Source organism: Aspergillus multicolor (genome assembly GCF_047715735.1).
Source record: "Aspergillus multicolor strain CBS 133.54 unplaced genomic scaffold BDW74scaffold_4, whole genome shotgun sequence".
In the NCBI taxonomy this organism is placed as follows: Eukaryota; Fungi; Ascomycota; class Eurotiomycetes; order Eurotiales; family Aspergillaceae; genus Aspergillus; species Aspergillus multicolor.
The window spans coordinates 1,429,727-1,456,425 of record NW_027395955.1 but is presented as its reverse complement, the minus strand read 5'-3'; the positions used below and the strand labels follow the sequence as shown (position 1 = coordinate 1,456,425).

The 26,699-nt window shown below is 52.9% G+C and overlaps 13 protein-coding genes across 13 annotated transcripts; 8 read left to right on the top strand and 5 right to left on the bottom strand.

Annotated features, from left to right (window-relative positions):
• Positions 1-175: 175 nt before the first annotated feature.
• BDW74DRAFT_102421 (RraA family protein) lies at positions 176-1,183 on the bottom strand (the record flags this gene model as incomplete). Its single annotated transcript, XM_073721530.1, has 2 exons — positions 865-1,183; positions 176-805 (listed from the first exon to the last, which is right to left on the bottom strand). The coding sequence occupies exons 1-2, from the start codon at positions 916-918 to the stop codon at positions 179-181; spliced, it is 681 nt and encodes a 226-aa protein (XP_073587378.1). The 5' UTR covers positions 919-1,183.
• Positions 1,184-1,213: 30 nt separating this feature from the next.
• Positions 1,214-4,002, top strand: BDW74DRAFT_147729 (uncharacterized protein). The gene is made up of 2 exons (XM_073723588.1): positions 1,214-1,302; positions 1,363-4,002. Exon 2 carries the CDS (start codon positions 1,918-1,920, stop codon positions 3,700-3,702), a length of 1,785 nt encoding a protein of 594 aa, XP_073587377.1. The 5' UTR covers positions 1,214-1,302; positions 1,363-1,917; the 3' UTR covers positions 3,703-4,002.
• Positions 3,780-5,847, top strand: BDW74DRAFT_102406 (sugar porter family MFS transporter). The gene is made up of 2 exons (XM_073721529.1): positions 3,780-4,334; positions 4,391-5,847. The coding sequence occupies exons 1-2, from the start codon at positions 4,089-4,091 to the stop codon at positions 5,762-5,764; spliced, it is 1,620 nt and encodes a 539-aa protein (XP_073587376.1). The 5' UTR covers positions 3,780-4,088; the 3' UTR covers positions 5,765-5,847.
• Positions 5,848-5,930: 83 nt separating this feature from the next.
• Positions 5,931-7,937, top strand: BDW74DRAFT_166246 (uncharacterized protein; the record flags this gene model as incomplete). The annotated part of the gene is made up of 1 exon (XM_073726525.1): positions 5,931-7,937. The coding sequence occupies one exon, from the start codon at positions 5,931-5,933 to the stop codon at positions 7,935-7,937; it is 2,007 nt and encodes a 668-aa protein (XP_073587375.1).
• A 96-nt stretch (positions 7,938-8,033) lies between these two features.
• On the bottom strand, positions 8,034-10,310 carry BDW74DRAFT_188550 (putative arsenite efflux transporter ArsB-like; the record flags this gene model as incomplete). Its single annotated transcript, XM_073731755.1, has 3 exons — positions 8,034-8,475; positions 8,524-10,181; positions 10,235-10,310. 3 exons carry the CDS (start codon positions 10,308-10,310, stop codon positions 8,131-8,133), a joined length of 2,079 nt encoding a protein of 692 aa, XP_073587374.1. The 3' UTR covers positions 8,034-8,130.
• A 595-nt stretch (positions 10,311-10,905) lies between these two features.
• BDW74DRAFT_147723 (uncharacterized protein) lies at positions 10,906-13,376 on the top strand. The gene is made up of 4 exons (XM_073723587.1): positions 10,906-11,395; positions 11,450-11,586; positions 11,635-11,781; positions 11,831-13,376. Exons 1-4 carry the CDS (start codon positions 11,280-11,282, stop codon positions 13,282-13,284), a joined length of 1,854 nt encoding a protein of 617 aa, XP_073587373.1. The 5' UTR covers positions 10,906-11,279; the 3' UTR covers positions 13,285-13,376.
• Positions 13,377-13,883: 507 nt separating this feature from the next.
• BDW74DRAFT_175329 (putative MFS alpha-glucoside transporter) lies at positions 13,884-15,779 on the top strand (the record flags this gene model as incomplete). Its single annotated transcript, XM_073728303.1, has 6 exons — positions 13,884-14,082; positions 14,148-14,478; positions 14,546-14,928; positions 14,986-15,444; positions 15,495-15,665; positions 15,718-15,779. The coding sequence occupies 6 exons, from the start codon at positions 13,884-13,886 to the stop codon at positions 15,777-15,779; spliced, it is 1,605 nt and encodes a 534-aa protein (XP_073587372.1).
• Positions 15,780-16,568: 789 nt separating this feature from the next.
• Positions 16,569-18,509, top strand: BDW74DRAFT_188549 (glycoside hydrolase family 127 protein; the record flags this gene model as incomplete). The annotated part of the gene is made up of 2 exons (XM_073731754.1): positions 16,569-16,739; positions 16,791-18,509. The coding sequence occupies 2 exons, from the start codon at positions 16,569-16,571 to the stop codon at positions 18,507-18,509; spliced, it is 1,890 nt and encodes a 629-aa protein (XP_073587371.1).
• Positions 18,510-18,700: 191 nt separating this feature from the next.
• On the bottom strand, positions 18,701-20,534 carry BDW74DRAFT_188548 (uncharacterized protein; the record flags this gene model as incomplete). The annotated part of the gene is made up of 5 exons (XM_073731753.1): positions 18,701-18,895; positions 18,944-19,698; positions 19,749-20,020; positions 20,073-20,453; positions 20,503-20,534. The coding sequence occupies 5 exons, from the start codon at positions 20,532-20,534 to the stop codon at positions 18,701-18,703; spliced, it is 1,635 nt and encodes a 544-aa protein (XP_073587370.1).
• A 232-nt stretch (positions 20,535-20,766) lies between these two features.
• On the bottom strand, positions 20,767-21,490 carry BDW74DRAFT_175326 (uncharacterized protein; the record flags this gene model as incomplete). Its single annotated transcript, XM_073728302.1, has 2 exons — positions 20,767-21,050; positions 21,115-21,490. 2 exons carry the CDS (start codon positions 21,488-21,490, stop codon positions 20,767-20,769), a joined length of 660 nt encoding a protein of 219 aa, XP_073587369.1.
• Positions 21,491-21,877: 387 nt separating this feature from the next.
• Positions 21,878-22,824, top strand: BDW74DRAFT_188546 (aromatic alcohol reductase; the record flags this gene model as incomplete). The annotated part of the gene is made up of 1 exon (XM_073731752.1): positions 21,878-22,824. Exon 1 carries the CDS (start codon positions 21,907-21,909, stop codon positions 22,822-22,824), a length of 918 nt encoding a protein of 305 aa, XP_073587368.1. The 5' UTR covers positions 21,878-21,906.
• Positions 22,825-23,184: 360 nt separating this feature from the next.
• BDW74DRAFT_175324 (cutinase family protein) lies at positions 23,185-23,925 on the bottom strand (the record flags this gene model as incomplete). The annotated part of the gene is made up of 3 exons (XM_073728301.1): positions 23,185-23,661; positions 23,716-23,798; positions 23,847-23,925. The coding sequence occupies 3 exons, from the start codon at positions 23,923-23,925 to the stop codon at positions 23,185-23,187; spliced, it is 639 nt and encodes a 212-aa protein (XP_073587367.1).
• A 1,108-nt stretch (positions 23,926-25,033) lies between these two features.
• Positions 25,034-26,567, top strand: BDW74DRAFT_166238 (uncharacterized protein; the record flags this gene model as incomplete). Its single annotated transcript, XM_073726524.1, has 3 exons — positions 25,034-25,102; positions 25,153-25,807; positions 25,876-26,567. The coding sequence occupies 3 exons, from the start codon at positions 25,034-25,036 to the stop codon at positions 26,565-26,567; spliced, it is 1,416 nt and encodes a 471-aa protein (XP_073587366.1).
• Positions 26,568-26,699: the final 132 nt, after the last annotated feature.

Here is a 26,699-nt window from a genome sequence, read left to right as displayed (position 1 = left end):
GAAGAAAGGGAATCCAGCACTCGGATCACTCCGAGGGACGGAGAAGACAAGACGGATAAGTGGCACGTGACTCGTTATCGGTAACCGCTACACTAGTCTATATCAGGCTTAGTACGCTACAACGCGGCCTCAAGCTTCAGGAACAGCAACACCATCATCATCATCACCATCATCCATCTCACTTTCGCAGCCTCTTGATAGTTGGACCCATCTCCTCTCCCTTATCAAGACAAGCACGCGTTTCCTCATCGATATCATATCTCATTTGACAAAGCTTCACGCACCCTTCCACCTTGTCCACCGGCACCGCGACGACCCCGTCCGCATCCCCCACAATGTAGTCGCCGGGCTGAATGACCACTGCTTCCCCACCTTCCGTACTCGTGTACGTGACCGGAACATTGAGCTCAGACGATCGAGTGAAGGTGTTTGATCCCAGGATGCTAATATCCCGCGCGAACAGACCGATTCCCAGCTCCTGATGCTCGGCGAGGTCTCGAAAGCGCCCGTCAATCACGACCCCGGCGGCACCCAACTTCTTCGCTCTCGTACTCATCAAGCCTCCCCAGCATGCACTCACGAGGCCTTTGGGTTGTGAAACAAAGACAACACTATCTTTAGGGATTGCGTCTGCGAAATGCTTTGGAGGACTCGGGGCCGCCTTGTCGGAATCTCGCACCATCCGCACCGTGTACGCCGGTCCATAAATCCGACTCTTCGTGGACATCACTCCAGGCGAGTACATCTTCAGTCCAGATAGGTAGCCTCCATTGGGGACTCCGAGCCTAATAAGGGCATCACCTATCTGCCAGCCTGATTAGCAAAGACCCGCCACTGGTGCTCATGGGAGGCAATGCAACTTACGTCGCATGAAGCAAACTTCCGGAGCGCACGAAGAGCTTCGTTTTTCAGAGCCATCTTGATACTTTCTCAAACATAGTGTCTAACCGGGGAAGTGACATCAATTTTTAAAGAATCGAATCGGCGCCGACAACGAGCCGGTTCACCACACTGGAGTAGCCCGGGGGCGCACATATCGGCCTCGGATCGCTCCGCTCGAACAACCACCGCAGTCGGAGTGATCGCTGACCTCGGCATTTCTCGCGGTCCACGTCAATCATTTCGCGATCGATCGTTGTTTATTGAATTCTTCTCTTTGGTTCCTCGTTCCAACCATAGCTTATCGTCCTACGCCTCACGATGCAACGAATACCCCCAACTTTGCGGTGCGAAGCAATGACGCGCTATTTCGCCAATATTTCATTTACAAGGCGGTTCGCAACTCAACAGACCCCTTCACTCGTACGTGAACTTGCCCAAAAATAACTTCTTACTCTGCTGACTCGTCGCGTCGTGTCACAGTTTGGTGTTGACTACACGCGACAGATTCGCAACTTAGAGATAGCAAAACGAGGCTCGTCGCGGCCACTGACGTTGACGGAAAAGCTGTTATACTCCCATCTTATCAACTCTGAGAAGAATAGCTGGGATGTGGAGCGCATAGAGCGAGGAAAGAGTATCCTTGAGCTTCGACCGGATCGAGTAGCCTGCCATGATGCGACGGCAACCATGGCCTTGCTTCAATTCATCAGTGCTGGCCTTCCGCGAGTCGCAGTCCCGACAACGGTACACAGCGATCACTTGATTATCTCTGAGAAAGGCGCTGAAGAAGATATGCGCCGTGCGCTGGGAGAGCATGCTGAGGTATACGACTTTCTCAGCAGCGCATCGCGAAAGTACGGCATTGGCTTCTGGAAGCCGGGCTCGGGCATTATACACACCGTAATCTTCGAGAACTATGCAACGTAAGCTCTCCGTCCTTCATGGTTTGCCGCATTACTGAACTTATTCGTTCACAGACCCGGAGGTCTTATCATCGGAACTGATTCCCACACACCGAACGCCGGCGGGTTGGGCATGCTAGGAATTGGCGTAGGCGGCGCCGATGCTGTTGATGCGATGTCGGGAATGCCTTGGGAACTTGTCGCTCCTAAGGTGGTAGGAGTCCGCTTGACTGGGGAGCTGCAAGGATGGACGTCAACGAAGGATATTATTTGCAGGATCGCCGGTCTCTTGACGGTTTCGGGAGGGAAGGGTCGTGTTATCGAGTTCTTTGGGCCTGGAACCCAGGCCTTGGGAGCGACGGCTATGGCGACTATCTGCAACATGTCAGCAGAGATTGGATCAACGTCGTGCATCTTCCCATACAACGACGCGATGGGCCGATATCTCGCGGCCACGCAACGAGCACATGTCATTGACAAGGTACAAGAAGCGAGGGCAGCGCTGCTAACCGCGGATGAAGGCGCCGACCTCTACTATGATCAGATTATTGAACTCGATCTCAGTACACTGGAACCACACGTCAACGGGCCGTTCACACCGGACCTGGCACACCCCGTATCAAAATTGAAAACAGCCGTCGCTGGCGCAGACTGGCCTGTGGACTTGAGCCATGCTATGGTCGGAAGCTGCACTAACAGTTCATACGAGGACCTTGACAAAACGCGCCAGATTGTCGCACAGGCGCGAGCGGCTGGTATCGAAAAGTTCCCAACGCCTTTCATGGTGACACCTGGTAGCGAACAGATTCGCGCCACAGCGGAGGCAGATGGTATTCTAGACGAGCTTCGAGATGCTGGAGCGGTAGTACTCAGCAGCTCATGTGGTCCATGCGTTGGGTCCTGGGACCGGAAAGATGTCGATGTGAAAGGGAAGGAAAAGAACTCGGTCATCTCTAGCTTCAACCGGAACTTCGTTGGCCGCCACGACAGCAACCCGGCTACTCATTCATTCGTGACCTCTCCAGAGCTGGTGACCGCGTTCGCCTACGCCGGTCGACTCGATTTTAACCCTTTGACGGACGCTGTTGGTGTTCCCGGGGAACCTGGTAAAGAACTCCATTTCCGCCCTCCTGTCAACCAAGAACTCCCCGCGTCCTTTGAAGCCGGCTTGAACACCTTCCAAGAGCCTTCGCTTGAAGGGACAGATCTCCCTGTCGAGATACGTCCCGGGTCCGATCGGCTGCAACTACTCCAGCCATTTGCCCACTGGCAGCCGGGTTGCGCCAATGGAATGGAATTGCTTATCAAAGTAAAGGGCAAATGCACAACCGACCACATTTCCCCTGCCGGGCCATGGTACAAATATCGTGGTCACCTCGAAAACATCAGTAACAATATGCTCACCACCGCCACAAACGCATATGTGGGACAAGGGGACCCCCGTCTGCTTGGCCATACCCGCCATCCTCTTACGTCGGAGGTGGACGTTGTTCCGCAAGTAGCACGGGACTTGAAGCGCCGGGGCGTCCGGTGGTGCATTGTAGGAGACAACAACTACGGCGAAGGCAGCTCCCGTGAACACGCGGCCCTCGAGCCCCGGTATCTGGGTGGAGTTGCGGTCATTGCCCGCTCATTTGCTCGGATTCACGAAACCAACTTGAAGAAGCAAGGTATGCTTCCGCTGACGTTTGCGGACGCCAGCACATATGATCGCATCGCGGAGGGGGATCGAATCACGTTGATTGGTGTGGAGGAAGGCGAACTGTGCCCGGGCTCGTCCGTGACAATGCGAGTTGAAACCAAAGGTGGAGAGGTCTGGGAAGCCGAACTAAAGCACAGCTACCACAGCGGACAGATTCCGTGGCTGCGCGCTGGGAGCGCCCTCAACCACATCAAGTCCACGGCTTTAGCTCAATAGAACGCTTACCAACAATTCCCACTACCGGGACTTTTTCCACATCCCCGTAAACATTACTCTATTGCGCGGCTTGTGAGTAATACGAGCCTTCTGATTAGTCTGGTCAGGACCCAGGAATAACCCAGGGCACGTCCGGAGCCACCCGGGGTCCTCTTCTCCGCATTTTCTTTCCCCACGGTATCAGACGATGGCCTCGACTAGCAGGTGGACGGTACACCGGCACACATGGATGGCAAGATGCGGCTGGCTTGTTGGCCACTATGGCGTTCGTTCTTATAAAGACGCCCTCAGCTTGTCCCTTTCAGAGGTCCAAACATTAGCACTTCCAACAGCTTTTCTGTACTCTTTGTTTTTCGACCCCTTTTCCAATCAAGTATTCCGCGATCATGGGAGCAGCAGGTGGTGGCTTTGACCGCAATGCCCTGCACAATGTCCCCAAGGCTGCCCGTGGGCCCTATATCTGGCTTGCCGCCATCTGGGCATCCTACTGTGGTGGTTTGCATGGCTTCAACACTGCCAACATCTCCGGTGCCATGAGCCTGGACCCCTTCGTCCGTGACTTTGGCTGGACGCACTTGACAAGCGCCCAGGTCTCCAATAACTCCGGTTGGGCCGTCTCATCTATGCTTCTCGTAAGTGGCATGCACCCTTCTTGTCCTAAACTTTTTCTGACACACCTCCTTACTAGGGCCAAACCGCCGGCGTCATTATCTCCGGTCCCTTAGGCGAACGTCGAGGTCGAAAGTCTGTTATCCTCCTGAGCGCCATTCTTTACACAGTCGGAGCTGTCTTGATGGCAGGAAATGTTGGCTCATTTGCTGAATTGCTCGTCGGCCGCGTGCTCTCTGGATTGGGGTCGGGATGTGGAATGACTGCTGGCCCGGTCTACATATCGGAGGTGGCACCTAGAGAGCTGCGAGGTATGATGACGACCTTCTACAACATAAATATAATGGGCGGCGTCGCTGGTAGCTACTGGATCAACTACGGCTCGCTTCAGGTGCTCCCTTCCAGCTCGAGCTGGCAGTGGCGGACGACATTAGTGCTGCAAATGATTCCCTCGATTGCCCTCTTCATTGGCTGGGCTTTCTTCCCAGAGAGTCCACGCTACCTGCTGATGCGTGGTCGGGTCGAAGACGCGCGGAAAAGCTTGTTAAAGCTCCGCGGAGGTTTGGATGAATCTGATCCGTATGTGGCACGAGAATACGCGGAGCTGCAAAGCATGGCGGAGGTTGGATCGGAAAGCAAGCGTGGAATGGATGCCCTTAAGTCACTGATCAATGAATGCGTGCAAGACTCTGCCGCTCGCCATCTCCTCTTCTTCGTGGTCCTGATCCAAACATTCTTCATTATGTCGGGCGGCAACTCCATCACTTATTACGCTCCGACCATCCTAGAATCCATCGGCCTCGATGATGCACAGGTGCTGCTATTTACAGCCGTTTATGGCTTGATCAAAGTCGTATCTGTCTTCCTGTATGCATTCTTCTTGACTGAACGCTTTGGTCGTCGTCCCCTGCTCCTGATTGGATCGACCATTAACGTCCTGTGCTTACTCTACCTCTCCGTCTTCCTCGGGGTTGCCAACATCTCTGACACGGGCTCTCCCTCTCCAGCAGCCTGGGTCGCAATTGTTGCAATATGTATATTTGCGATTGGGTATGGCTTCGGCTGGGCCCCAGTATTCTCATTGACCGCGTCCGAGATCTGTCCTACCCATCTGCGCGGCTCGGTCGTCGCTATCGCATTTACTTACCAGAACTTGCTCAACTTTGGTATCTCTCGTGGATTCCCCAACATGACCCAGGATATGCATGCGTGGGGGCCATTTGCCCTATTCACTGCCTTTACTACCTGCGGAACGGTCTGGGCGTACTTGGCCTTCCCTGAGTGTAAGGGGAGAAGTATGGAGAATATCGGGACTATCTTCTCGCTGCCCTGGTACCGCACAGGATTCAGCAAGGTGCCGGACGAGACAGGCAGGAACGGTGACGATGGCGATGGCGACTTGGAGAAGGACGGGGTTAGCAGCATGCACCAAGAGAACACCGTCAAGGCTTAGCATTCGCTTTCATATACCTAGTGGATCCCGATCGGCCTCGCATAAGCTTATGCGGAATTGCCTAGAGCTACTTCAGCTACTTAAGTTACTCCATTATCCGAACTGCTGTTTGGTCGCTTTCGTCGTGTGTTCGTTCCTTCCTCCTTTCTACCTTAGCTTCTGAAACATGGATGCCCGCCCCCTTCGCACTTGCACTCTTTGTCGCCAACGTAAGGTCAAATGCGACCGCCAGCAACCTTGCTCCAACTGCACTAGAGCCGACACTCAGTGCGTCTATCCAGCAGGCTTAGGTCGCGCTCCCAAGCAACCTCGCAAAGCAGTTGAAGCACGGCTCGTAGCACAATTATCTCGATTGGAGTCTGTGGTCAAACAGATGAAGAACCAATCGCCAAACGCGATGTCCAGCACAATGGCTCAGCATTCGCCCGACGAATGTAGCCCAGGGATGGAACAGCAGTTTGGCCGGCTGGTGATTGACGACGTGCAGAGCTGCTATGTGAGCAGTGCGCCATGGACTCAACTAGGAGACGAAATCGAGGAACTCCGCGACTTGCTCAATCAGCCCTCTGCCGACGATGACGAGCAGGCAACCATCACTGGGTTGGAAAGCACCGAGGCCAACAGCGCTCTTCTGGGCTATCGGGCGCTGGCGCATTCGCTCAACGACTTCCATCCTCAAGTTCACCACGCAGTCGCCCTATTCGATACCTTCAATGTCAACGTCGCTCCTCTGGTTCGCGTCTTCCATATGCCCGTGTTGCATCGGTTATTCTGGGATGCTATCGCTTCACTAGACTGCCTCGACAAGAATATCGAAGCATTACTATTTGCCATATATTACACTGCTGTCATAAGTCTTGAGCCCTCGCAATGCCTTGACCTTCTTGGTATCTCTAGATCTTTACTGCTGGAAATGTACCGTTTCGCCGTCGAACAGGCTACGGCGCGCGCCGATCTCCTCAATACTCAAAACATGATTCTATTGCAAGCAACCGTCCTCTTCCTCACAGCACTCCGGAATGAAGATGACTCCCGCACGGTCTGGTCGCTTACGTCGCTCGTATATCATATTGCGCAGGCGATGGGTCTCCATCGGGATGGGGAACAGTTCGGCCTGAGGCCTTTGGAAACCGAACTACGACGGCGCCTCTGGTGGCACATATGCTTGCTCGACAACCGCTCAACGGACTACCACGGCAGCGAACCAATCGTGAATGAATCTATTTTTGACACCAAGATGCCACTGAATATCAACGATGATGATATCACGGCCGAGATGACCCAGCCGCCTGTCGAGCGAGAAGGGGTAACAGAGATGACATTCTGCCTCATACGTTGCCATGCAATGCGTGTGGTCTGGCAAGTTGGGTATATGGCTCCTCGCAGGACATCCGGGACGCCGACACCAGCAAATGCCAACCTAGACTCGCCCAAACGAGAGACCCTCGTAACTGACCTTGAGGGTCACTTGCAGGACCGCTATTTGAAGTACTTCGACCTCAGTATCCCTTTCCTCCGCCTAACTGCATCTGTGGCCAGAATAATAACCCTACGCATGTGGACGGCCATTCTCGCTCCACGCTGTCACACCGATGAGACCATGCGAGAACGCCTATTCACTGAGTCCATCGAAGTGTTAGAGATCTCGAACGACATACTGTCATGCGACGATGTTCGTCAATGGGCGTGGCATTCCAAAACACACGTGCAGTGGTACTCGATCGCCTTCCTGCTTGCCGAGCTATGTCAAAGACCTCCAGGTATATTATGCGACCGCGCATGGGAGTGCGTCAGCGCGGTGTATGAGCGATGGAGTAGCATGGAAACAGAGAAGAGAGGGCCGCTGTGGCGGCCAATTCGGCGACTCATGGTGAGGGCAAAGTATGTCAGAGAGTTGCAAAAGACGGCTTCTCAATCTGGAAAATCAGGTACACGACACCAGTGGAGAGTTGCAGGAGAACCGGAGTCAACTAGCAAAGAGCAACCGCCTCAAGCCGGGTCGGATGATTTCATTTTGATTCCCCAGGGTGAGGAAGGTTGGCCCAACGACCCGAGTGATGATCCGTTCCTGGACCCCCTTCCTTCAGACACTCCTGGCCTGTTTGATGACTCGACACTGGATCTTTTGGGAGGGATGTTGGAGACGAACAGGTTTCCCGGTGCGGCTGGATGAATATCTCGACCGTGATGGTCCTTGAATTACCCAAATGTATATAGAGTCATCGTTACACTCTTAAGGTTGAGCAGACGCTTTAGATGAAGTTTTGATACGCAATGCAGTCGTAATCTTGTTCGCTTCTATCACATCTCAAGAGGAAAATACCATGGCCACATATATATCACGACACCCACCCATCGGTGCAAGGTCATTCATCATACGGCGTAGTATCACGCATAATATAAACCTCCCCAACAAGCACCGCACACCCCACCGCCATCGAAATCGCGATGATCGGTAAATTGACCATCGCGAAATCCAGACTCCGAACACGAATATGCTTGCGGGCAAGGATATCGCGCCACAGCAGACCCGCAAGAGACGCGCTAAATGCCGTGCTGAAGGCGCCGTAGTTGACCCCCAACGCCATGCTGTAGACCGTCGCCCAGAACGTGCGGTTTGTGATGGGGATGCCGTTTGCGCGGTGGATGGCTTGCCACGTCTGAATTACACGAGAAAGGAGGATTGTTGTGCCGATGTTTGTGCCGGCGAACTGGGATACTTAGTTTGGTGAGGGTTAGTGGAAGAGAACGGGGCTTACGTTGCATAGTATAACAGACAGGAAGCCCATTCCGCCGATGGCGCCGACCGTGCCTGTTCGGTTTACCCAGTGGTCCCAGCCGTAGGCGAAGACCTCGATCCACCCTTTCGTGGCTAGAGCTTGCACGAGGATGAACATGGCGAAGGCAAAGGGGACTAGGGGGAACGGCATATGCGATACGACGGCAGTCACTGTCGGGAAAGTCTCCTGCAGCCATCGGTAGGTGGCGATCGCTGATGACTCCAGTGTTGCCTTGGTGGGCTTCGGGTCTTTCGGGGGCCGAGACGGTTGCGCCGTTAATGCTTCTTCTTTGGGAACCAGACTCGCTGGGCTGCGCGACGGAGAATCGACATTTGAGAGGCCCAGTTCCTGCTTTTCGTCCATGGCGCTGTTGCCGCTTGGTGATGGTTGAGTTGGCGCCGCCATCGGAGATGGATGAGTGTCATGGTCAAGATAGTCCGCCAGATCAGGTGTTGGTGCGCCTAAAGCCCCCGTCGACTCCGGTTGCAGGCTCTCCCTAGCCATTCCCTCATCACGCATAGCCCGCTCGGCGCGCATGCGTTCCACATCTTCTCGACCTTTGCGCGCGATTTCGCGCGTCTCGTGGCGATGATGCCACCCATACGCGACGTCCCAGCAGAAAAGAACAAACGCAGCCGGCAAAGTAACCCAGAAAACAGGATGCGTGTGACCTTGACTGGCTGCGTTGAGAGCCAGAACGGTGATGAGCGTAGCAGCCATGATGACGGCGCCAAATGCTGCTCCCCTTTTGTCAAGAAACGGGTTCAATATCTCCTCCAGGGACAACATCTTATCCTCTTCCCCATTATTTGCCGCCTGCTGCTCCTGTTCCTCTGCACTGCCGCGCGCATTCGGGATATTAGGATTAACCGGGGCTTTGGCCTTGACTTCGTCCGGTAGTTCATGCATCTCGATTGACAATGGAACTAACGACTCGTCGGCGAAAATGATGTATAGCAAGAACGGAAAGAGGACAATGGCCGTAATGATGACAGGAACTATCACGTTCGCTGTGTAGTCTATGAACTTTATCTGAAAAGCGCTAGTAAGAACGAGGTTTGTCGGGTTCGAAGTGACCAGTATTGCTGAGGCGATGTTGGCAATGGAAAACTGCGTGTATATCCACGCTCGGGGGTGCACGATGTTGCTCGATACGCGAGTCATGTAAGCCAAAAAGGCAGTCCCTGAAAGAATAATGGGGTCGTTGCCGATGAAGCTCCCCAGGATGAAGAAGAAGGCATAGAGATAGAAAAACAACCGATGTCCAACCTTCCCACCCTTTTGTAACACCTTGAAGGCTAGATAGCGGATGAGCCCCGAGGCATCGATGGATATGGCAATGTATGCGAGCGTGAGGAAGAAGACCATGATATCAATCGGGGAGATGTTGTCTGCTTCGATTATTCCATCGTGTACCTCCTTCCGCCCAATCGCTAATATCGCCAGCAAAAATAGATCCGCGATCAACGGCGCTGTCACGAAGTTGAAGGGAAACCTGAGGCGTACGAAGCGGCCGACTTTGCGATCATATTTACGTGGTTCGATCACTCGGAAGGAGGATAGCGCACGGAGAATTGCATTGGCGAAGCTGCGAGGAACGTAAACGGGGACATGGAACGGAAAGAGAACGACGATGTCTGTGACGGACTGCTTGTTAAAGAGAGTAAGCGAGAGGGAGTAGCCCACTTACTGGCGAGCACAAAAACAATCAAGGTTATGATTGAGCGCCAGTCCTTGATACGGTCCGTATCCAGGTTGTCTGCCATTGCAAACTGGATCAATAGACCGACTGGAGAGGTCTTCTATGAAGATATTCGCCGAACGGCCGGAGCCCCGCAAGTTCCCCCACCGATGTCACAATGAGGCCGGGCTTCTCTTCCCGAGAATTCTGAATGAGGGTCAGGACCAGCAAGCTATATCGCACAATAGAATGGCGATATGAGCGAGCTTGCGGAAATCCATGAGATAGAAGATCGCTTGTTTTCTTGTGTCGCGGAGTTGGGTGCGGGTGGCGGGGAACGAGGCAGGATATGCATTCCGCGGGCGCTCACCGCTTCAGCAGGGCAAAACAGCGAAACAAGATCTTGACATCTCAGCCGCGTCACTGGAATGGTGATCATAAGAACTCAGGCCAGCCATCTGAAGACTTGAGAGCACGGTGGTGGAGGAGGGGAGAGTTGGAGCCGGGCACGGCTGCGCCTCAACGGGCACCTTGGCGGCTAGTCCTCAGATGGTTAGCCTGCTTGTCACGGGCGTCCCCGTCCTCCGAATTGGGTTTAGTGGTGCCCGGGCCTTGCTCTCGTATTCCTCGCAGGCCTCATCGCTGCCATCCCCAGCTTCACTCATCCTTCATGCATCTTTCTTGTCTTTCTGAAGTACGAAGTACGCACGAATCTGATGGCAACTCCTGATAACTAGAGTCATAGGAGCTGCCAGAATGTTTCCATCCGAAGACCACTTCGGAGGCACTCGACACCGACCATGTCCTTGCGCCCCGGCTAGGCGATGCTGACGATGCGGCTCTGCAGGATGGTCGCTTGACCAGAGCCCTGGAGGATGAACCATTTCTTGCCCGAAGTCTATTATCGCTTCTCGTTGGCTGCCCTGCCTCCCTCCACAATATATAGAGTGGCACAGCTGCAGGCCTTCCCCATACGACGATACCCCCGTCAAATCCATCCATGCAAGACACTTTGTTGATGTGTTACCATGCCATGCCGGCAGGCGGATGACTGATGCCGCCTCTTACTTCCGCTGCTGCCGTTTCCCCGAGTAATACCACCGAGACTGGTCTCGAGGTTGTCTGTTCCTGGCCTGTCTCTGGACAGTATGGTCCTGGCACCAGAGTGCTGTAGGTTCACAACCATATATCGTCCTAACGTCAAAGGCTTACGATTTGCTCCAGCTACTACGTTCTTATCGCGGCCTGCGTTTTTGCGCGTAAGGAAGAATGGGTGAGAAATGCCTGCTTGGCCGGTGCCTTGCTATTCCCCGCCATTGCTGCCCTGCACGGTATCGTGCTCGCTGCTGTCCATGTTGACGGTATGTCGTGAGTTTGGATCTGGCAGCTATCATCACTGACGGATATAGGTGCAATTGATATGGATGTATATGGGGCATTCCAGTTATGCTCTATCGGGATCCTCACCGCACCCCTTACCGCGAGGATGTCGGGCACATATTTCAAGGATCCCCGTCGACACATCATTTTCCTATGGATGGGTCTCGTTCTTGCTGGTGAGTAATTAGGAAATACCACCTCCCTGGTAATATGCTGACAGTATAGGGCTTTTGAGTATCACAGTCGAACTATTCCGAGTTGAGCCCTCGAGGTGCACTCATGACGATAACGGGAGCCCTATCCCAACCGATGCCTCTCAATTTCCGTACGACGGCGCAACCTGCGATCTCCGCTGTTCGATCGAAGACGGCCCCTTCTCTCCTATTCGTGTCGGCGCCACAAACGAAATTTATGTCGTCCCCTCACCAAACAAGCTTACTTTTGGTACAGCTACGTTACTGGCAGCGGCGTGCTGTGTCCCCGCCATTGTCTCACTCTTATACTTCTGGTCCCTGATTCTGCAAGATACTTGGAACACCCGCTTCGGCATTGGCACCGATGATGACCGGCGCAATGAGGTGATTGATGGTACCAACGGGGCTACTGTGGGAAGGATGCTCCAAATCAACGGCCTGGTGCGTGCAATACTAAGCACCGTGGAAGCTCCGGTTTTTGCCGCTGCGGTGCTTGCTATTCTGGTGCTGGGTGAGCAGAATTTCTTCAGCAGACAAATGGACTGGGGAACGGAGCCAATAGCCAGTATAGGACAATGGGCTCCAATTGTAGGTACGGGCTTTGCGATATTCGGTTCGCTGTATCTCTTCCTCACTGATGGTGATGCGAAACCCTCGTCGAAGTGTGACTGCAGTTGCCACGGTGCGCAAGACTCCGGGCAAAACCACCAAATCGACCCTTCAAACTCCGCAGCTAGCACCGAACCATCGGCTCCGGAAATGACGTCGGTAGCCAGACCTGAGGTTGCGCATACTCGACCTACCCAAGATGAAACTCCCGACTACGGTTACCGGCGCGGGATTAGCCGTGGTCTCAAGCGGCTAGCAGACACTATTAGCATCGCCGCGCATGACCGTCTCCACGACGATGACTTTATAGTGGGACCAGCAACCGACTTCCCTGAAATACCTGCTGAGGCACAGCGTAATAGCGAGCTTCAACAAATCCGCGATCAGTACAACCAAAAGCGAGATTCCAACGGGAGCCACACCCTCGCCCGAGTTGGTTCCACCGTGAGCACGGCGTCGTGGAGGGACGGCGAACGAAGCTCAACGTCTCACGGAGCCTCGCCTCGTTCATCCCGACAGTCCACGCCCTCGCGATCTCCGTCTCCTCTACCTTCCTCACACCGAAGGCTGAATAGCAGCCCTCTTACGGATATACACAATGACTCCCCATCTTCAAGTGATCCTCCTAATATCGCGCAGCGCAAGCGTCAGAATACCCTAGAGGTCCCACCTCACCATGGTCGCATAAAACGCAGCTCGTCAGTATCATCGGTCTCGAGCTCCGACTATATTATACCAGGCACTCCAGCATCCCCTACCATCGTAGTCTCAATGGACGATGACGCTTTCCCCGTCTTCGCGCGACCAGGCTCCCCCGAGCCGAAACGAGACGCGCCCCCAGGCTCTTCTCGACACGGACGACGTTTTACATCATGAGTGATTCATCAAAATGAATACTGTACTCTGGCCCTGATAAACATCGTGACACTCCCAAACGCATTAAAACTTTCAATATCTAGAACCTTAAAGTTATCCCTTCGCCAATGGCGAGACCGTCTTTTAAACAGTCCAACCAGTATCCCTTGGCCGCTTGTAGAGTAATCCATTGATAAATTATGCTCGGAACAAGCCGAGCTCGGCTCCAGAATCACACTGCGGCCATCCATCGCCTGTCGGAGCTTTCGCAAGATGATTGGCTCTTCTGTCGGGATTCACTCTTTCCCCGCATGTACTCCAGGTTATAGTACGGTGGGCCGAGGATTTTCCCGGACTGTGGACATCAGCAGACAAAGAATGAGATCTACTCCGAATCCCTGCCCGTTTAAGATGTCCCTATCTCATTCTTTACTGGACTGCTTGAGTTTTCGGTTTACCCGAACGGCATTTTGCATATTAGCCTCATGTTGGCATGGAAATGGCATGAAGATATATGACCAATCATCTATGTCAGCTTCGCCAGAAGCATTTACTAGAGACTTCACTCCAAACCCGTAACGCGGTTCTGAGGTCGTTGTACCGTTTCCACTGCTATCAACATGACGTCTCAACGTGTTGTGCCCTCCGATCGCGAGGCTGCCGAGCTTCAAAGGGCAGAAGGCCAGACAGTCGACCTCATCCGCCAAGCACAAGAGAGCGACGAAGCCGATCGGAAGTTGACCATTCGAGAGGCAGTCAAGAAATATAAAAAGGCAGTCTTCTGGGTCATGTTTCTGTCGACAAGTCTCATCATGAAAGGTTATGATCTCGTGACTGTATGATATTCGAGATGTTCGGACCACGCACCTGCTAACTTGCGATAGATTACTTCTTTTTACTTAGCCGAACCCAGTTCAAGGAGCGATTCGGCGTATACGACCCAGTATCCGATCAGAAACTCATCCCAGCGGCATGGCAGTCCGGTCTTTCGAACTCGGCTCTGGTCGGCCAACTAGTAGGCCTTGTCGTTAACGCCATTTGTCAGGATCGTTTTGGATGTCGCCCTACTATGATGTTCTTCATGCTGTGGATGGCGGTCGCTATATTTGTGCCTGTCTTTGCACAGTCATTATCCGTCCTCGCCTTTGGAAAAGCATTTTGCGGCATCTCCTGGGGTGTTTTCCAGGTAAGTCTCAGTTCCCAAGTGAGACTATTGTAGCTGACTGGGCTTACATACACTGTCTACCACGTATGCGTCCGAAGTTTTGCCGACGGTTCTCAGGCCTTACGTAACAGCGTACGTGTGCATGTGCTGGGGCGGCGGTATCCTTCTCTCATCTGGAGTCGTAAGGGCTGTGGCAGGTCTCGAAGGTGACATGGGTTGGCGGCTGCCCTTCATATTGCAATGGATCTGGCCTCTCCCTCTATTCATTGGAGCGTATTTCGCCCCCGAGCACCCTTGCAACTCGGTGCGACGCGACAAGATAGAAGAGGCGAGGAATAATTTACTGCGCTTGTACCAAGACGTGCCCGAGAGAGAACAGCGAGTGGAGCAGACGTTAGCCTACATCAACTACACGACCGAGATGGAAAAGGCCGAGACTTCCAATGCCAGCTTTCTCGAGTGCTTCAAAAGCACCAGTCTGCGTCGAACTGAGATTGTGAGTTAAACCAAACTTTGCATTGTCTTTGAGCCCTATCTAACTTGGTTTCTCAGAACAGCGTCGTATGGGCTGCGCAAATCCTCTGCGGCAAACGCGATTCTCGGCTACTCTGTGGTCTTTCTACAGGCTGCAGGGTTCACTGAACTGCAGGCCTTCAACATCAACATCTCGCTATCGGCTTGCTACATCGTCGGCGGTATCATCTGCTGGTTCCTCTTCCCGCATGTTGGCGGCGCTACGACCTATATGATTGGTTTGACCGTTATGTTCTTCTGCTTGATTACAATCGGAGGTCTCGCCTGGCGCTCCGGTCGGGACGCACAGCTGGCCATCGGAATCATCCTTGTGATATCGACGCTATGCAACATGACCGCGATTGGGCCAACCTGCTACCCCATTGTCGCAGAACCACCACCAGGAAAGCTGCGGTACAAGACAATCACCATCGGACGCTTCGTGTACAATTTTACGAACATCTTCACGAACTCGGTAACACCGCGCATGCTTTCGTCCACCTGTAAGTCAGTCCCTGCAATCTCTTGCGCACCGACGAGCTAACCCGGACAGCGCGGAACTGGGGTGCCAAAGCCGCGTTTTTTCACGCGGGCACAAACCTCCTCTGCAATATCTGGTGCTGGTTCCGACTACCAGAGACTAAGGATCGGACCTTCGGCGAGATCGACTTGCTCTTTACCCATCGCGTCCCGGCGAGGAAGCTCAAGTCTACGCATATCGGCCGTAAGTCCTCTCTTTCTGGCTTGCCTTTTAGATGCTAACCCACTTTTAACAGAATTTGCTTACGGCGGGGACTATATGGCGAAGCAGGAGGTCGATCATATGGAAAATGCATGAGCAGTTGATCGGCCATGTCGGAACCTACTTCGTAGATCGACCTAGTATACCATAGTCAGGAAGTCAAACCATAAAACAGGAGGATGTGATGGCAATGGACGTCAAACTTTGAGACCCAACTACATGGTCAGTAGCAATAACAGACAACCGGCCGCCACTGTAAGCAAGCAAATCACTACTAGGCCAGGCTATCTATTTGCCGAGCCTGTCTCGCTTGGGCCTTGGGCGCTGTGGGCTTAAGTACCAGTGAAGAGCTAGAGCAACTCTCCTAAGGGGTTTAGCTCCACGCCACCTACTGGGTCCAGTAAAATCGGCAGAAGAACCACCCTTTGCATTCTGTGATTCACTCCAATATTATTCCCTCGGCTAACTTAAGTAGCTAGGCTGTACGGCCGCTTGGTCCAGCCTCTACGGCATCCTGTATCGCGATGATACCGTTAGCTCAGCGGGAAAAGGCACCAATCAGAATCCAAAAGCCCCGATGCTGCAGCTTGAGTCAGTGCGGGGAAGGTTGTGTGGAACATCACTCGCAGTATGGAGTTTCCAGAGCAGTCATGAGACAGGGTTGGTAGCGGCCTTGGATGTAGAATTCAGAGAAGGGTTGTCCAACTTTGGCGGCTAGCGGTACGGTAGCACATGGTCAACCTGGATTCGACTGGAAGTGCCCACATTGGTGCGTAGTCTGCTATGTATTGAAAGGAAAGGGTTCGTGCTTTTAAGGTCGCATTGCTTCTCTGAATTCTGCGAAGACCTTCTATCTTTATATCTTCTTCAAACCGTTCATCCATCATGGCGTTCCAACAAGTCCCTGTTCGTAGCGTCAATATCACATCGGCGTTCTGGTCGCAGATGCAGCGATGTTCGAGAGAAAAGACGATTCCGGCTATCATCAAAGCCCAAAAGTCTTTGAAGCATTGGTATTGTCTGACCTGGAAAGAAGGACATGAGATTCAGCCTCATGTAAGTGAGCCAAATCAAATCAATCCATGCCCTTGCTAACGATTCTGCTAGCCGTTTTGGGACAGCGACATATACAAGATCATGGAAGCAGCGTGCTATTTCCTCATGAAAGAGAAGGACGATGAGCTCATGGCGACAGTCGAGGAAGCTGTCGACATGATCAGAGCAGCACAACACCCGGACGGATATATCAACTCGTACTACACCGTCCTGGGGATTGACAAGCGGTGGACGAATCTCCGCGATATGCATGAGTTGTACTGTCTCGGCCACTTGACGGAGGCTTGCGTCGCCTACGAGACGCTGACGAACAGTGGTCGGTTACTGGAACCTGTCATGAAGGCGTTGCGCCATGTCGAAACTGTCTTTGGTTCCGAACCGGGAAAGAAGAGGGGATACCCAGGCCATCAGGAGATTGAGATTGGTCTCTTGAGACTATACGAGCTATGTGACGAGCCTGTGCTGTTGAAACTCGCGAAATACTTTATTAGTGAGAGGGGTCAGAGAGACGCCCACGGCGAGACATATTTTGACCATGAAGCAAGAGCCCGGGGAGGAGATCCCTATGACCACTTCGGAGGTGAGATGAAGGCATGGTTCGAGTACCCGCGAGACTATTCGTACAACCAATCCGATCGACCACTGGTTGAGGCCACCGAGGTGAAGGGCCATGCAGTACGCGCCATGTATTACTATATCGCAGCGACTGATCTAGTTCGTCTTACTGGTGACACTGAGATCAAGGCCGCCCTCGATCGCATGTGGACCGATTTGACGGAAAGAAAGCTGTACATTACGGGCAGCATCGGGGCCATGCGCCAGTGGGAAGGCTTTGGCGCCAAGTACGTGCTTGGTGATACCGAGGAGTCAGGCACATGCTATGCGGAGACGTGCGCTTGTTTCGCCCTGATTCTCTGGTGCCAGAGGATGCTCCAGATCGACTTGAATGTCAAGTACGCAGACGTGATGGAGATTGGACTGTATAACGGCTTTCTCGGAGCCGTGGGCTTGGATGGCGGCTCGTTCTATTACCAAAATCCGTTGCGAACATATACCGGCCACCCCAAGGAGAGAAGTACATGGTTTGAGGTAGCATGCTGTCCGCCAAATATTGCGAAGCTGCTGGGTTCCATGGGTTCCCTTATCTATTCGTTCACGGAGAACATGGTCGCTATCCATCTGTATATTGAGAGCGATTTCACTGTCCCCGGAACGGATGTGGTCGTTTCGCAGAAGACCAAAATGCCTTGGTCAGGAGACGTCCATATTAGCATCAAAGGCTCGACCGGTCTGACGCTGCGGATCCCCACGTGGGCAGACGGATATTCGAGCACAGTCCAAGGAGAGGTTAAAGATGGGTATCTCTACATTGCTCCATTTAAGGATGCGGAGGTGAAGCTGTCGTTCGCCTTGAAACCGCAGAAGATTTACCCCAACCCGGCAATGGAGAAGGATCAGATCTGCATTACTAGAGGACCATTGGTATACTGTATTGAAGATGTCGACTATGAGGTTGACATTGACAACGTGGGTATTATCGACGACTCTGTATGTGATGGCGAACCAATCGATATTGCGGGAGTCAGTGGCGTGATGCCCGTGAGAGCGACCGGCAGAGAGTTGGTTCAAAAGAAGGGCTCTCTGTATGCATCGCAGCCGTGGAAGTACGGCGACAAGAAAAGTTTGGTGTTTGTGCCGTATTTCCTGCGGGCAAACCGAGGGGGCAAAGGTGGCATGACGGTCTGGGCCAAAAGACTGAGCGTCTCTTAAGTAGGCGTACTGTGCAGTTAGCGAGTTGATACACAGGTTTTTGGTTATTGGCGTCAAACTCGGAAGTTTGGAAATTGTACTCAGCACCAGATGGGATTGAAGTTTGCAGATAGCTCTCGAATGCACAGCAAATGTCGATTGAGAAGGGTTCACTGGGAAATGTGGCCCATGTAGAAATTAACATCCGTGAATCAGCAACAATAGTGGTGATCCTGTCTCACAGTTTTCAGCCACGAGTCAGTTGTGAGGTCTAGATCTGGATTTGGCACTGTTGATGAGGAGCCATGGACGCCATCGTCATACCGCTCAGAGACGTTTGCATCGTGGCGGTTCAGAAAGTAGATCATCCATCGGTCCATGTCAAAATTCGCTTCTGTGCTATTTCTCTGGCAGGCCCGGTGGAATGCTTTCAGTCGGGTCATCTAGAGCTCCACGAGTGACCAGTGCTTCCATAGTTGGAGAAGCATAATGAAGTTCTGCTCCAACAGTTTCGTTGCTTTGGTGATGCTTGCTTCGTCCGCGTCGAACATGAGGGTATAGTTCAGGACAGAGGATGAGACAACCAGAAGATGTCCGTTGACGGGAGACCACAGACATTGGGATACAGAGCGGGAGTTGGTATTCCACGTTACCTCGCCAAGCGCTGCTGCATGCGCTTTGCACCTGTCGTCATACATTGCAGCTTCGTGGTCGATTCTCTCCTCTGAATCCCCTTGCTTTTTGTTGAGAAATTGATAAAACAGCATCTGGCATTGGTGATGGTAGTTCAATTGCAGGATCGTGAATTCCCGCCCTAGACCACGGCCAGAGTATCTCTCTCGGTTTTCGGGCGTGTGCTGAATATGACTGGGTAGGTCTCGTAAATACGTATCTATATCATCGGATATTTCGCTTACGCGCTGGTGGATTTCGTTATCACTAATTGTGTTTTCGACTAATTCGTCATTAAGTTGCATGACTTGGTTATAGAACTTTGACAACGGAATCATCCAGGTCCAGAGGCCACTTGATCGCAGCCCCAAAGCATTGATTCTTGTCTCGGCGTACTGCTCAGCTGGATCGGCTGGCCGCATATTCCTAAAGGCTTCTCCTTCTAACAGACTTTTGAATGTAAGCTTGGTCACGAGCTGCTTCGGGATGACAACTCGTGCTGCATGCCAATTCTCCATCATCCACATTCCCCAAAAGACTGTTAAGCTGGTTAGCTAGGTAGCCTGTCTTAGTAACATTCGTACTTACTCCGAATCTCAACCTCTCGCCGTATGGGGTCAGGATTCAAGTTCTCAGGTAGGCGCAGCATGCGCACCATGCAGATGGCCTGAGAGGTCAACAATGCCTTCTGAGCGGAACTTCCTTCGGCGAGTGCAACGATCGATAGTAAGATGCTCGCCTGCAGAGAGGCCAGATCGATCAACTCCGACCGAGCATTGAAGGCCTGTAACGCGGACTTGAACCAGGGCCGCGCTCTGTGCCAAGGATGAATACTCTCGAAGTAGGAATGTTCGGAGAAGCTAAGCGAAAGAAATTAGTTTGGCTGATTTAAACTGGAGGTATCCCACTTACCAGGCCATCAATGCGATCATTGCGAGTACGATGAAATGCGGAATCTGGCCCGCGCGTTGAGCTGCAATGAACGTCGCACGATGGAACGGGAGTAGCTGCTTTTCATCGATGAGGTCAAAATAGAGGTCTATAAGCTCGTTGCAGACAGAGTCGGGTGGAAGGGCGGCATCTGACTGCTGTACGTCACTGGCAGTCTTGGGTCCAGCAGGAGCCATCGTTCTCTCAGCACGACGGGCAGCACGTGGAAGGGGACGGCCATTTTGAGTTGAGTTGATGGACGTTGGCCGCGAGGGGCCTGCTAGATCACATTTCCACCTTTTCTGAGAGCACGAAGTACACGACTGCCCCAGACGTAGTGCTATGCACCGTTTCTTCCGAGAGCTAGACGGCTGTCAGCATCAGTTGATGCGCGGCCGGTCTTGTCACTTACCGGCATTGAGTGCAGGAGGAAGCATGGCGCATTTTACGAAGTCCATTTGCCTTGAGAGGAGATAGTTGCAGTGTTTGCGACCAGGGTCCCAGGAAAAAGGATGAAAGAAGGTGGATAATAGATGGAAGTGCACTGGAAAGACGAGGAAAGGGAACGCTACGAGAAAAAACAACAAAGGAAGCCGAGGGAGATCACATGCCCTGCTGGGTATACACGGGGATACGTAGTATACAACCACCAAATAAAGACAACAAGATATGTATACTAATTATCCGAGGAGAGAGCCAGACGCGGACAATCCCTAGGATTCGCATAAAACACCCCTCCCAACCGCTCAATCAGCCTGCAATATTCCTCCATAGTAAACGCATTCTTGATCAATGCAGCCCCCTTCTCACTCGCCTCAGGAACCGTCGTATCCAGCACCCAAACGCCTCCTGTTTCCGGCCATCCAACGCGTACATATCCTTCCGGCTCCCCGTGATGCAAGATCTGGGACCGCATATAGTCGGAATACCGTTCCCAGTATGCCGCGCCCAGGCGGCGCACTGTACCATCGTCAGCAATGGTACCATCACATTCCCAAGTTGAACCAAGGAGGGAGTAGCAAACTCTTATCACAAAACGCATCTTCCTCCTCCCTTAACTTGGCCCTATACCCCTTCGGCAAATCCAAGCGACCGTACCCCAAGAACTCCAACTCAAAGGCCGTACAGTCGTCGAGGACATAGAGCCCACCACAGGACGGATATCCGAACACCTGGACCTGGCAGTAGCCGTAATGAAATCGGAATTGGTCCGTGGGCTCAGAGACACACCAACCCAACACGTCGTCTTCCGGAAGTTCTGGCCTTGTGCATAGCGCTGTTTCGGGATAAGATGCCCTCTCTTGTGCGAGTTGGCGTCTAGCCCGATCCCAGGTCCAGACCTGGAAGATGACGTCGGCGATGGCCACGGGTGCCAGGATTGAGATGATAGCTAGAAGCATCTTTGTATGTTGTCTGAATCTCCGGAGTGCTTCATAGCAGGGATGAAGGATTATAAGCTCAAGGCCCTCCACTCGCCAAGTACTATGGTACCTATCGCTAGGCACAACAGTTTCTGCCTATTGGGTATTGCAGCAATCGAGAGGCTACAGCAATTTGAGTACAGGGGCTATCAGTTTGTTATTGCCCATGAAACCTATACCGAAGTTTCTAAGTTTATATCAAGACCTCGTATAAGCCACGATCAGATGTCCGATTATTTCCGCCGGGGGCCAAAAAGTTGCCGAAGGATGGAAGATCGCTTACCAACCATGCATTAGAGACAAAACATAATATAAGAGCTGAAGTCATCATCTCATTATCCATTTTATCAAGTATTCCTCTCTACCCCTTAACCAAATTCAACACCAACACCAAAATGCCACCTATCAAAAACATCCTCGTCATCGGCGCCGGCGAACTCGGCACAGCCGTCCTCCTCGCCCTATCCCGCCATCCCAATCTCTCCCAGGACACAGACATCTCTGTCCTTCTGCGCCCTGCAAGCATCTCATCCCCAAGCCCAACTAAAGCACACAAGCTCTCAGTCCTGCGCAAAAACAACATCACCCTCGTACCCGGCGACATCAGCTCCTCATCAACCCGAACCCTCACAGCGCTCTTCGCTTCCTACGATACCATAGTTTCCTGCACCGGGTTCTCCGCAGGTCGAGGAACACAGCTCAAACTTGCGAAGGCCGTGCTAGACGCAAGAGTGCCCCGGTTCATCCCCTGGCAATTCGGGGTCGACTACGACGTTATCGGGCGGGGGTCGGCGCAGGACTTGTTCGATGAGCAGCTTGATGTGCGTGAGATGCTGAGGGCGCAGCAAGAGACGAAATGGGTGATTATTTCGACGGGAATGTTCACTTCTTTTCTGTTTGAAAAGAATTTTGGGGTTGTGGATTTGGAGGAGAATGTTGTGAGCGTGCTGGGGAGTTTAGAGAATAGGGTTACTGTTACGGGGCCGGGAGATATTGGACGGATTACAGCGGAGATTGTGCTTGGAGATGAATTCAATAATGGGAAGGTCTATGTAGCTGGGGATACCGTGTCGTATGGGCAGGTGGCGGATATTGTGGAACGGGTGACGGGGAAGACGGTTGAGAAGAGGGTAAGGACAGTGTCGGATGCAAAGCAGGATCTGGCTAAAGAGCCTGAGAACGGGCTATTCAAGTATCAGGTGGTCTTTGGTGAGGGCAGGGGCGTGGCATGGGATGTGAAGGAGACGTGGAATTATCAGCGTGGGATGCGTCTTCAGACGGCGGAGGAGTGGGCGAGGGAGAATCTACTATAGCTCTGTTCAAGTGATGGGTCTGTATCTACAACTCCTGGAATGAGTTCAATTCCTGGATGGAAAATTCGCTACCAGTGTACTTACACCACCAGCTGACAAGAAAGCCTCTGGCTACGATGTTTCAAATACTCTGCTACTACCATATGGACAAGATATCATGACCTCCAACCCTATCAAGATGCATTCTGTACTGCTCCTCACTAGATACTCATCATCAGCCCAACCAGCGCAAGCAAGCCAAGCCATCCACCACAGTTGCAATCACAGCAAAACCAAGCCCTAACTAGCCTCAGTCAACCCACCCTCAACCCACTCAACCCAAACCCTAGCTCAGCCCTCACTCAAGTATACCCTACCTATCTAAAGCTTCCCAAGAAGAAAACTAGTCGCATCCGGCACATCATCAAGATAACTTAAATGCGCCGCGGTGATAACCAGCGTCCCCTCACAAACCAGATCCCCAAACGCACAGATAATCTTCGTCTTGCCCGTATCAAAGTTCGGGATGCGGCCGCCATCCTGCTGATTACGTGTATCGCCAAAGAGGACAACACCCTTAATCTGGTCTTTCACGGCAGTGCTCAGCTCAGAGATGGCCGCGTGCATGACCGCCGCGCCCTGGCTGTATCCGCCTGCCACGATCTTGGTGTTCGGGCACTTTGAGGCCGCGAGGTTGAAGAGGGTTTTGGCCTCGTTGATTGCGACGGTGTTGGTGCCGCGGGGGAGGAAGTTCGAGGCTAGGTCCGCGATGTACCCTGGGGCTACGCCCTGGCAGGCGACGGCGCCTGGGCGTGCGAGTTTGAGGGCGTTGCAGGTGGCGGGGCCAACGGTGCTGCCCTAGGGGGAGTTAGTAGTAGCCTCTAGCGATGAAGAGCAGTATGGAGATCTCACAAGGTAGCCGAGCTCAGTGGAGCCGCGGGCGAAGATGAAGGTGATGTCCTCGCAGGTGCCGACGCGGAGTTCGTTGCCGGTGACTGGTTAGGGTCAGTTTGGCTCAGGAAGAATTAGGGCTAGACACATACGCTGGCGCTCCTCCAGCGGGATCGGGTTTGCTGCTGCGATGGCCGCAAACAGGGCAAAGGCGAGTTGCTGGAGCTTCATGGTTCTTGATGTTAAGGGCGTTGCTGGGGCTTGTCTTGTCTTGCTGGGGCTGTTGGCTTTGCTCTCAGGCTGCTGGCTCTGCTGCTCCTCAACATCTTAAGGGCATCTATGCCTCTCTTTATACCCCGATCTGGAGGTCTGTCCACCATCCCAACCGGCAGTTGTATCCTTGGATACTGTCGGCAATTGCTTCAATACAACCATTCGAGAGACCTCCTCGTCCAAGATCCTCGGTATCGCAAAGACACACCCTCTATGTATATGCTTTCTAGTACACACCAGCAAGTCACACGACGAATGCAGACTGAACTCGAGTAGGGAAGCGTGTCGACCACATGCCAGAAGCGCACAGTCGCATCGCCGCATTGACCTTTTTACCCCTTCCGAGGGCTTGGTGATTCTTGGTGTTTCCTTCCATCCAGTCCTCTTTTAATGTAAGGTTTCATCATTTAGCCCTGCAGGACTTGGCGAGGCCTTTTCGTGTACTTGTATAGGGCACGACGCTGCAGAACCGAGGATGAGCGACTGTAACTGCCGTACCCCACAGTTGGCGCTCTGGGGTGCATACTACCCCCGCATTTCGATGCCGTGCATATTCGGTACTGGTCAAAAGTTGTATGTGGAGGGGTCGGGAGCGCCTCCGTGATGGATTTGAGATGCGGAAGAAGACTGTACACAATTCATCCGTTTAGCCCTAAGATGGCCCGATGATAGCCGCTACCTTATGATTTGTGCATGAGGGTCTCAGGGATTTATCTGGGGGTAGTGGAGAACCATCAACATTCATGATCTCACTATGGAATCTCGACAGCAGAATGGATATATACAATTCGATGCACTGTAAGCGACTGCGACCGGGGTCTGGCTGCGCTAACCGCCACCCTTCGCTGCATCCCCCATCCTTGAACAATTCTCCCGTACATCGTCTCGAATCCGAGCTATCCGATCAACACCATAGTCACTTAGAGATACTCAGACGCGCTTGAGAGACCCCACCTTCCGTCGCGGGCATGGAACAAAACTACTGAAGGTCCCCGCATCGCGATATGCCCCCTCCCCCCATAGACCACCATAGACTGTCATACAGAAAGATTCCCACACCGACACAATGCCAACAAAGCAAAAGCCAGAACCCCCAACAAGCCCTAAACCGCGCGATGCAAGCTCAACCCTCAAGGTTCACACCCCGCGCCCATCTCTCTCTCCTAAATTCTAACAGTGAAAAAGGTAGTAATAATCGGCGCCGGCCTCGGCGGCCTCGCAAGCGCCATCTCCCTTCGTCTCGCAGGCCACACCGTAACAGTCCTCGAATCCACGCGCGAGATCGGCGAAGTAGGGGCGGGGATCCAATGTCTGCCAAACAGTACCAAGATCCTACGGTCATGGGATATACACGGACATCTGGAGAGCAACGCGTCGCAGACACAAACATGCAACATTCTCAGTTGGAAAGGCGAGAAGGTCTCAAGCATGGACTTTGCGGCAGCGGGCGCTGAGCACGGGGCTCCGTTTTACGATTTCCACCGCGCGGATTTACATGCTTTTTTACTTGAGCGGGCGGGTGAGTTGGGTGCTGTAGTGCTAACGGACTCGGAGGTTCGCGATGTGCAGTTTGACTATACGGCCAGTGTCGCAACTGTCTACGTGAAAGGTAAGGAGGCGCAGGTACATGTAGCGGACCTCGTCATTGGCGCAGACGGAATCAATTCGCGCACGAGGGAGATACTTCTGCGAAGAGAAGAACCGCCTCATCGGACGGGTGATATGGCGTACCGTATTCTCCTGGATGCGAAGGATATCAGGGCAACGGGGGATCCGGGCCTGATTAAATATCTGGATGAGAAGGCTGTCAATTATTGGTATGGGCCTGGGGCGCATGTTGGTTCGTTACCCACCTGCCCCTCAGCCCTGTTATCCCAGATGTTGTGAGTATATGCTGACAGCAAACAGTAACATACCCCCTCCGCGCGGGCACACAACTAAACCTCGTGCTTCTCGTGCCAGACAACATGCCCGAAGAAGGACCCTCGACATTACAGGGATACGTCGACGAGATGCAGGGCCTATTCGCCGAGTGGGATCCGAGTATCGGTAAACTCCTCGCCCTCTGCCCGTCTGTTCTCCGCTGGCGTCTCTGCATCCGCAATCCGCTCGATACATGGGTCCATCCAAGCCAAGCGCTTGTTCTACTTGGTGACTCCGCGCATGCAACTCTACCCTATCTCGCTAGTGGTGCCGGGATGACATTCGAAGATGCGGCTGTTTTGGGTGGATGTCTGTCCCGTATTGATTCCAAGTCGGTAGCAGAGAAGAAAAAAGCCCTAGCCATCTACGAACACTGTCGAAAACAGCGGACGGAGACTGTTGTAGCGAGGGGGACGATCCAGCAGGACCTGAACCATCTCGATGACGGGTTTGAACAGGAAGGGAGAGATAGAAAGATGCGTGCTTTTGAGGAGATTGAGAGGGAGTGGATTGCTGGCAATGAGGGACCTTTGCCTGCAGACCTCAAAGAGGGAGAAGACCCACTGGTCTGGCGGAGATTCGGGGTCGGAGGGTGGTTGTTCTCATACGATGCCTGGGAGGACGTCGAGGAGAAGTGGACTGCGTTTCAGCACAATGACCCAAGATCAAACCTTTAGATGTTAGAATTACCTTAAACAGGGTCTAAATATACCGGAAGCATAAGAAGGGCTGTTGAAACCCTACCTTAGCTCGCTGTGAAGACCATCCGTTCTCAGGAGAGGGAATATATATCGGCCCACCGCATGAGA